Source organism: Lucilia cuprina, chromosome 3, assembly GCF_022045245.1.
Source record: "Lucilia cuprina isolate Lc7/37 chromosome 3, ASM2204524v1, whole genome shotgun sequence".
Lineage (NCBI taxonomy): Eukaryota > Metazoa > Arthropoda > Insecta > Diptera > Calliphoridae > Lucilia > Lucilia cuprina.
In genome coordinates, this window is record NC_060951.1 from 4,310,324 (window position 1) to 4,320,267 (window position 9,944).

General features: G+C 26.5%; 1 protein-coding gene across 1 annotated transcript in view; it reads right to left on the reverse strand.

Moving 5' to 3' along the window:
* Positions 1-9,944, reverse strand: part of LOC111686646 (basement membrane proteoglycan) — a gene marked incomplete at its 3' end in the record, with an annotated part of 66,323 nt that overhangs the window by 11,963 nt on the left and 44,416 nt on the right. Inside the window, exons 3-10 of the mRNA XM_046945942.1 lie at positions 9,169-9,342; positions 8,702-8,851; positions 8,449-8,581; positions 5,896-5,981; positions 5,506-5,592; positions 3,219-3,383; positions 2,491-2,748; positions 823-1,065 (exon numbers count right to left, since the gene is read on the reverse strand). Coding sequence (XP_046801898.1) covers positions 823-1,065; positions 2,491-2,748; positions 3,219-3,383; positions 5,506-5,592; positions 5,896-5,981; positions 8,449-8,581; positions 8,702-8,851; positions 9,169-9,342 — 1,296 coding nt within the window. The remainder of the gene's footprint in view (positions 1-822; positions 1,066-2,490; positions 2,749-3,218; positions 3,384-5,505; positions 5,593-5,895; positions 5,982-8,448; positions 8,582-8,701; positions 8,852-9,168; positions 9,343-9,944) is intronic.

Consider the following 9,944-nt stretch of genomic DNA (forward strand, 5'->3'; position numbering starts at 1 on the left):
TATAGTCTAGTCTATAGTCTAGACTATAGTCTAGTCTATAGTCTAGTCTATAGTCGAGTATATACTCTAGTCTATAGTCTACTCCTTAGTCGATTCTATAGTCTAATATATAGTCGAGTATATAGACGAGTCTACTCTATAGTCTAGTCTATAGTCTAGTCTATAGTCTAGTCTATAGTCTAGTCTATAGTCTAGTCTATAGTCTAGTCTATAGTCTAGTCTATAGTCTAGTCTATAGTCTAGTCTATAGTCTAGTCTATAGTCTAGTCTATAGTCTAGTCTATAGTCTAGTCTATAGTCTAGTCTATAGTCTAGTCTATAGTCTAGTCTATAGTCTAGTCTATAGTGTAGTCTATATTCTAGTCTATAGTATAGTCTATAGTCTAGTCTACAGTCTAGTCTATAGTGTAGTCTATATTCTAGTCTATAGTCTAGTCTATAGTCTAGTCTAGTCTATAGTCTAGTCTATAGTCTAGTCTATAGTCTAGTCTATAGTCTAGTCTATAGTCTAGTCTATAGTCTAGTCTATAGTCTAGTCTATAGTCTGGTCTATAGTCTAGTCTAGTCTATAGTCTAGTCTAGTCTATAGTCTAGTTTATAGTCTAGTCTATAGTCTAGTTTATAGTCTAGTCTATAGTCTAGTCTATAGTCTAGTCTATAGTCTAGTCTATAGTCTAGTCTATAGTCTATTCCTTAGTCTAATCTATAGACTAGTCTATAGTCCTGTCTGGCTAGAGTTTCATCTTTAGTCTGCTTTCTTGAAAGGTCCTTTTTAAGGACCTTCAAAGACGGATTTATTTGAATTTTTTTTATTATACTTACTGCAATGTTTCTCATCAGAAGAATCAAGACAATCAGTGTAACCATTACATCTGGCCAAAGCACTAACACACTGACCACTGTCACAACGGAATTGACTAGCCGAGCAGCGGCTGGGATAAGCTGGAATAGGATCAGCACAGTCTTCTTCATCAGAGCGGTCAAAGCATTCAGTACGACCATTACAGTGGGCATAACCGGGTACACAATCACCGTTACGGCAACGGAATTGATCAGCAGCACAGCCTTTATTAAGACAATTTAATAAGAAAAAATATTAGCTTTATAAAGAACATACAAAAGCTTTACAAAAAAAGCTTTCTAAAAAACTTTTTTTAAACAAATTTAAGATTTTTTTTAAAAAGTGCTGTATTACACATGAACATGCCTTAAAAATTAGACAACTACTTAATTTTATATAAAAAATATAAAACTTAAGAAAAAAGCTTTTAATTTTAGAATAAAAAAATATTCTACTAAATTATAAATTTTCTTTAAATCTAAGTAATAAAACTTTGATTTTTTTTAAACAAAGATATTAACCAATGCAATTTTGTTCATCAGAAAAATCTTTACAATCATAGAATCCGTCACAGTGTTGGGTCTCATTGATGCAAAATTTACGATCGAAACAGAAAAATTCATCATCTTTGCACGTCAAACCTTTTAAAGTTTATGATGAAAATTTGCATAAAGTTTGTGTTTTTTTTTTGATAGTGATTAAAAAGCATTTTTGTGTGTGATAGAGAAGAAAAAGAGAAAAAGTTTTCGTATTTTTTTTTGTGTTTACAAAGAGCTGGGGGTGGTGATGAAAAGAAAAAGCTTTTGTGTGTTGGGTGGTGGTGTATTTAAGTGCTTTAAAGTGAGAAATTTTTATGCAAAAAAGTGAAATTTTGTAAAGCTTTTGTTAAGTAATGTAAAAGTTTTTCGGAAAGCTTTTTGGAATGGCTTTTAGAAGAGCTTTGAGAAAAGCTTTTGGGAAAGCTTAATGAATAACTTTTAGGAAAAGCTTTCCAAAACTATCAAAAGCTTTTGGAGCAAATTTATAAAGCTTTTACAAAAACTTCATAAAGCTTTTAGAAAAGTTTTCTACAGCTTTTAGAAAAACTTCCTAAAGCATTTAAAACAACTTCATAAAGCTTTTAAGAAAACTTAATAAGTCTTCCAGAAAAACTTTATAAAGCTCTTGGGAAAACTTTACTAATTTTTTAGAACAGCTTTTTAAAGTTTTTAGAAAAGCATTCTAAAGCTTTTAGAAAAGCATTCTAAAGTTGATGCAAAAACTTTCTAAAGCTTTAAGAAAAAATTTCTTAAGCTTCTAGAAAACTTTTCTAAAGCTTTTAGAGTATTTGCTAAAGCTTTTAGAAAATATTTCTAAAACTTAAAAAAAACTTTTATAAATTCTTTAAGGATTTTTTAGGAATTTTTTAACAAACTTTTGGAAAAGCTTTTCAAAGCTTTCAGCAATTTCACTTTCTTGTTTTTTTTTTTAAATAAACAAACCATCAACCAATTTCTAACTTAAAACTAAAAAAAGATGGTGCTTTAAGTTTTAATGTGCTTTTAAAGCTTAATATTATATTAAATGAAAATGTTTAGTTTAAGTGAGATTAGTAGAGCTTTTGTTTGTGTTTCTTTTATTTTTTGGGGTGGTGTTAGTGTATAACTTACATTCAGCTTCATCAGAACCATCATCACATTGAGAAATACCATCACAACGTTCATTCTCACTATAACACTGACCATTGGGGCAGGTATGCTGAGGACAGGGATAGGTGGGTGGACGGCGTGTGGGACGAGCACAGCCCTCTTCATCGCTACGATCAGCACAGTCAGAGTGGCCATTGCAACGTATAGTATTGGGATGACAGTCATCATCACAGAAGAATTGATCTTCGTTACAGTCCTCGGGTGTTAAGACGGTTGTGACTGTTTTGTGTTTTTGAGACGAGCGATCGGACGGGCGGTCGTTGGGCGTTCAAATGTGTGCGTGGTGTTGTGTTGGGGATATAGCATGATTATGTTTGTTTTGTTTTTTTTGACAAGCAAGCGTGTTTGACAAGCATGATTTTTGTTTGTTTGTCATGTTATAACATACAAAAAAAAGAGAAAGCGGGGAATAGAAAGAGAGAGAGAGAAAGAAAATACATTTAGTTAGAACATGTTTTGCAATGAGCTTTTGTTTTAAAGCATATGAGGAGATTTTTTTCAATTTTTTTTACAAATTTCTTACAATTTGATATATCACATCAAAAAAGGGGGGTTTTATGGTTTTTTACAGGAAAAATTTTGGACTTACAACTACAAATACCAGAAAAAATAATCAAATACTTAAGAAATTTTGAAATACTTAATTTAAATAATTTCTAAAAATAACTTATTTTTAATCATTATATTACCCTTGCCTACACAATAATTGGGTGCTTCATCGGAATGATCCTTACAATCAAAGTAACCGTCACAAAATCGGTTCTTAGCAATACAATCAGAATTATCACATTTCCATTGATCCGTACGACAGGTGTCATTTTTAAATCTTATTATAAACTGATCTCTGTTACGATCTATTTTTTGTTTGTTTTATTTTTAGTCAAATTAAGGTGTTTTTGTGTTTATTTTTATGAAAATGAAACAGAAATATTGCATGAAAGACAAAAACAAAAAAATGTGTGTAATAAAAGTTTAAATGAAAAGAAAGAAATGAAGAAAATTTTAGCATAAGAGTGGTTGGGTGATATGGATAATGGAGTTTTAGGGGAAAAGTTCTTAAGCTTTTATAAGAATTATATTTCACAAAATTTCAGTAATTTTTTCATTTACAGACTGTATTCAACCTTAACATGTTTTTATTTCAGTTTTATGGTTAAAGCTTTTGCAACTAAAAGCTATTTTAAAGAAAATTATTTTTTGAGATCTTTTTTTACCTAAAAACCATTTTACTAGAAGATTTCTATATTAAACTTGTGTCAAAGCTTCTTGAAAGCTTACACAATTATTTGGAAAAGTTTGAGAAAAAACTTTGATAAAAACTGTTTGGAAATACTTCTAAAGCTTTTTCCAGTTGTATTCTGGAAGCATTTCCTTAAATCTAAAGGTAAAGGTTTTAAAAAAGCTTCCTAAAGTACTATGATAACTATCGCAAAACTTTTGTAATATCCTTAAAAGTATTCGTAAAGCTTTAAAAACAAATTTTTAAAGCTTTCAGAAAAGTTGCTTAAAGTTTTTTGAAGCGATTTGAAAAACCTTTTAAAGTTTTAAGAAAAACTTTGTAAAGCTTTCAATTAAGATAACTAAATCTTTTTGTAATGACAACTAAAGCTGTTAGAGAAGCTTTTTAAAGTTTTTAGAGAAATTTCTTAAATCCGTAAGAAAAGCTTTCGCCATCTTTTAGACAAGAATTCTATAGTATTTTAAAAAGCTTCCATAAGATTTTAGAAGATTATTCTAAAGCCTTTAAAAAACTTCTTAAAGCTCTTCGAAAATCGTTTAAAAAGCTTTTCTAAATTTTAAGAAAAACTTTGTAAAGCTTTTAGTAAAGATAACTAAATCTTCTAGTAAAGAAAACTAAAGCATTTATAAAAGCTTTTCAATGTTTTCAGAAAAGTTTCTTAAAGCTTTAAGAAAAGTTGCTTCTATCTTTTTAACAAGAATTCTATAGTCTTTTGAAAAGCTTCCCTAAGCTTTAAGTAGATTATTTTCAATTTTTTTTTAATTTTTTTAAAAAAGCTTTTTAAAGTTGTAAACAAAACCTTGCAAAGCTTTAAGTAATGAAAACTTAAGCTTTTCAATGTTTTCAGAAAACTTTCTTAAAGCTATAGGAAAAGTTTTCCCCATTTTTTAGACAGGAATTATATAGTCTTTAGCAAAGCTTTTTAAGGTTTCTGAGAAAAGCTTCCCTAAACTTTTATAAGATTATGCTAAAGCTTTTAGAATATCTGACAGCTTTAAAAAAAATTTCTGAAATGTTTCCTAAAACTTTTTGAAGCTTCCAAAAAAGCTTTGTGTAGCTTTAAGCAAAGCTTCTTTAAGCTTTTAGAAAGTCTTTACAAAGCTTTTAAAAAACTTTATAAAGCTTTTAAAAAACTTAATAAAGCTTTTAGAACAGCTTTTCAAAAATTTTCCTAAAGTTTTAAAATAGCTTTCTCAAGTTTTCAGAAAACTATTTTCTAAAGCAAAGCTCTTTTAAACTTTTAGAAAATCTTGTTAAAGCTTAACAAAACTTCATAAAGCTTTTGGAAAAGCTCTCTAAAAAGTTTCCTAAAGTTCGAAGAAATGCTTTTAAAAAACACTTTCTAATGTTTTCAAAGCTTATAGAAAACGTTTTCTAAAGCAAAGCTGTTTTAAGCTTTTAGAAAATCTTTATAAAGATTAAGAGAACTTCATAAAGATTTTAGAAAAGCTTTCTATAAAGTTTCCAAAAGTTCGAAGAAATGCTTTTGAAAAACACTTTCTAAAGTTTTCAAAGCTTATAGAAAACGTTTCCTAAAGCTTTTTAAGCAAGCTAACTAAAGTTCTTAGAAAAGCTTTATAAGGTTTTGGTAAAAGTTTTTTTTTTGGATTTTAAATTTTGAATTTTTTTGTGGGATAGAAACGCCAATAAATGATTCCAATAACAAAAAATATGTTAATAAGATCCAACATATTAGAGGAGTTAAATAGAACGAAAAAAAGAGGGTGAAAGTTTACCATCGCAACCCTGTTCATCGGAGCCATCGTCACAATCATATTTGCCATCGCATTTAAGTTGCTCAGCGTGACAATCTTTAAAAATTTCTTAAAATTTTGGCAGTGAGAAACAAATAAAAAAGAAATCATAAAATGAAAACATTTATAGGAAAAAAACACAAACAAATTGAGAAAAAAAAATTAAAATTGTTTTTGTAAAATAAATTAGTAAAAGCTTCCAAGAAAAAAGCACTAAACTTAAGTAATAACTAAAATACTTCTACTACTCTATTGTGTATAAAACTAACAAAAGGGGGGGATTAAACTACTGGCTACAGTTAAAGAAATTAAGTTGTAAATCTTATTTTGTGATTTTAAAAATTTACAACAACAATACGAGAAACAACTTACCACAATTGTGCTCATCACTACCATCAGCACAATCAGTGTGACCATCACAATGTAATTTATCTAAAATACATTCACCCGTATTGCAACTGAAATAGTTTTTTTGGATTTTCGTTTTGTTTTTGTTTTTTTCCACACAAAGTGTTTGTTTAATTTTATAATGCAGTGTATTAAATATGATTTATTTTATTTTTTTCATTTTGAGTGTAGGGTGTAGGTTTTTGTGTATGGATGAGTTGTTGAGCAATGTTGATGTTGTTGTGGTTGTTTTGAGTTGATGATGTGGATGATGAATGAATGAATGTTGTTGTTGTTTACAAGAAGATTTTTGAAAAAACATTTAAGAAAAAAAGGGAGCATATTTAGTACTCTTTTTTCTTCTAAAAGGACTTTTTTTGGTTTGAAAATATAATGAAATTTGCTTTTTTTGTTGTTAAAATGTTTTAAAGAATTTTTTATTTTTTTTTTTTTGAAAAAAGTACTTTTTCTATAATTTTTTGTCAAATTTTTGAAAAAAGTACTTTTTGGAATTTTTTTTTTTGGGAAAATGTTTAATTTTAACACTTTTAAGCCTTAAAATTTGCTTTAAAACAACTTTTAATAAAAAAGTACTTTTTTGGTACTTTTTTCAAAAAAAAGTACTTTTTGCTAAAAAATATTTTTTTTATTAACAGAATTTAATTATTACGAAAATTAAAATAAAACAATATATTTTTAAACTTGTTTTTCCAAAAAAGTGCTATTTTTGGTACTTTTTTCGAAAAAGTACTTTTTGCTAAAAATTTATATTTTTAACAAACGTAAGCTTTTTTTTAAGCATTAAGTCATTAAAAATTTAAGAAAATTTTACAAACTAAAATCAATTTGGTACTTTTTTTCAAAAAGTACTCTTTTGATAATTTTTTGTTGAAAAGAACTTTTTGATAAAAAGTAGTTTTTGCTAAAAATGCTTATTTTTTAGCAAACATAAACTATTTTGAGCAGAAAAAATAAAATTTAGGAAAATTAAAAAAAAAACAATTTGGTACTTTTTTTCAAAAAGTACTCTTTTGCTACTTTTTTCTCAAAAGTACTTTTTACTAAAAATTTTTATTTTTTAACAAACATAAGCTTTTTCCAGCATAAGCAATTGAAATTTAAGAAAATTTAACAAAATAATACCTTTTCGATACTTTTGTTCAAAAAGGTACTATTTTTGGCACTTTTTCCGAAAAAGTACTTTTTGCTAAAAATGTTTACATTAGCTTCTTTAAACATTATTACATAATTGAAATTTAGGAAAATTTAACATAAAAGTCTGTTTGGTACCTTTTTTTTAAAAAAGTACTTTTTGCTACTTTTTTAAAAAGTACTTTTTGCTAAAAATGTTTATTTTTTTAAAGAAAACATTAGCTTTTTTAAGCATTAGTAATAAAAATTTATGAAAATTTAACAAAAAACTCTGTTTGCTACTTTTTTTTCAAAAAAGTACTTTTTTCAAACTTTTTAAAAAATTTGAATTTTTGCTCAAAATGGAAAGTTTTAGAACTTTTTGATAAAAAAATAAGTAGTTTTTAGTGATTTAAAATGATAAATTTTCCTTGAAATGGTGAAATTTCAAAAAGTACTTTTTTTGGTCCTTTTTTTTGAAAAAATTTAAAATTTTGAAGAAAATTTTTTCTTTTTTAAAAAATTTTGTAAAATTTATTGATTTTCTTACAATTTACTTAGGAAATGTTGGTACTTTTGTTTAAAAAAGTACTTTTTGTGAAATTTGAATTTTTGCTCAAAAATTAAAAGATTTAGTACTTTTTGCTAAAAATAATTAGTTTTTAGTGATTTACTAATAAATTTCCCAAGAAATGGTAAAATTTCAAAAAGTACTTTTTTTGGTACTTTTGGGGAAAATTTAAAAATTTGAAGGAATTTTTTTTTTTAAAGAATTTTGCTAAATTTATAGATTTTCTAATAATTTGCTTAGAAATTTTTGATACTTTTGTTTAAAAAGGGGAATTCTTAGAAAAAGTACTTTTTTGGTACTTTTTGTGAAATTTAAATTTTTGCTCAAAAATGTACTTTTTTATAAAAAATAAGTAGTTTTTAGTGATTTACTAATAAATTTCCCTAGAAATAGTAAAATTTAAAAAAGTACTTTTTTGGTACTTTTTAGTAAAAATTTTAAAATTTGAAGAAAATTTCGTCTTTTTTAAAGAATTTTGTTAAATTTATTGATTTTCTTATAATTTGCTTAGTTTACTTTTGTACTTTTGGTTTAAAAAAGGGTATTTTTGGAAAAATAGTTCTGTTTTTAAAAAAGTACTTTTTTTGGTACTTTTTGAAAAAATTAAATTTTTGCTTAAATTAAGTAGTTTTAAGAGTTTCAAACATAAACTAAGTTATTTACACATAATTATTACAAAAAAACCTTCAATTTCAAAAAGTACTTTTTTTGGTACTTTTTGTTGAAATTAAAAATTCTAGGGAAATTTTTAGATTTTTTTTTAATTTTCTTTTAGATTAAGCAAAATTTCATTATATTTTTTTTATTAATTGTTCTGAAAACTTTTGTGTCCTTACAGATATGCTTGATCGCGACAGAATGTGCAATTTTTCTCATCGGTGCCATCGCTACAATCTTGTACGCCATCACATTGTTGATTACGTAAAATACATAAATTGTCATCACATTCATATTCATTACTATTACAATCTGTTAAAACAAAAAACATTTATTAAACACTTAAACACGATTATAATGAGTTTGGAAAGGGGCGTGTTTGTAAAGGGGCGTGACATCTTGTTTTTATAGTTGTTTGTGTTTCTTGTTTACCTGTAAAAGGTGGACAACCAATTTCATCGGTTTCATCATCACAATCTGGATAACCATCACATTTTTTCTCAATTGGTATACAACGCGAATAATCACATTCAAATTCATAAATATCACAGGAATTCATGGGATCCTCTGGTATAAAATCTTCTTTGTAGATGTAAAATGTTTGATGGTGGTGTGGTGGTTGTTTGTTGTCATAATGAAGGTATGTATGATGTTTGTTTGTTATATGTTATGAATGATATTTGATAGAGAACACATGAAAAATAAATGAAAATGTAAAATTAATTTTTAAAAAATTTTCTTTCAAACAAAATTTCCATATTTTTGTTAAAAAGAAAAAAAACTATTTCAAAAACAAGGGTTTTTTTTAAAGAGTTAAAAAAAGTGCTTAAACTATAACTACAAAAGTTTGCTAAAGTTAGTTTTGGGGGAGCCATTCTTTAAGGATTTTCTGTTTTTACCATAATTAGCTTCATCATAATTGAGGGGACAATTGATTTCATCGGAACCATCTAGACAATCGGTAATGCCATTGCATAATTTATAGCCCGCTATGCAGATGCCATCGGCACATTGAAATTGAAAACTTAAACATTCAGCCAAATTGCGCGTTTTATTAAAATTTGCATTGAAATCTTAGAAATTTTTAAACAAGATTTCAAAAATTTCGTTTTTTTTGTTTAAAGAGCAATAGTTTTTTTAAATAATAGTAGATGCAGTTTATAGTAGTAGTAGTTCAAGATGAAAGCAGAATTTTGAATAAAATGATACATGAAATGAAACAAAATTTGTTGTCATAGAAAAAAAAAAGAAAGAAAATTTTTTTAATGAGTATAATGAGGAGATAATATAAAAAGTAAATGTTTTAAAACTAAACATGAAAACATGAATACATAAAATGACATGAAAAAAATGCAAGTAAATTATGAAAAAAATAATCATGCAAATTTAAAAATTTTAAGAGAAATTTAAAAACTAAAAATTTTTGGGGAAAAATTTTTTTAAAGTAAATTTTTTTTTTAATAAATTTCAATTATTTCTCTTAAATATGTTTAACTTCTAGTTCAGAGCTACTTCAGTTCTAGTTCTGTTCTAGTTGTGTTCTAGTTCTTTTCTAGTTCTAGTTCTCGCCTAGTTCTGTTCTAGTTCTGTTCTAGTTCTGTTCTAGTTCTGTTCTAGTTCTGTTCTAGTTCTGTTCTAGTTCTGTTCTAGTTCTGTTCTAGTTCTGTTCTAGTTC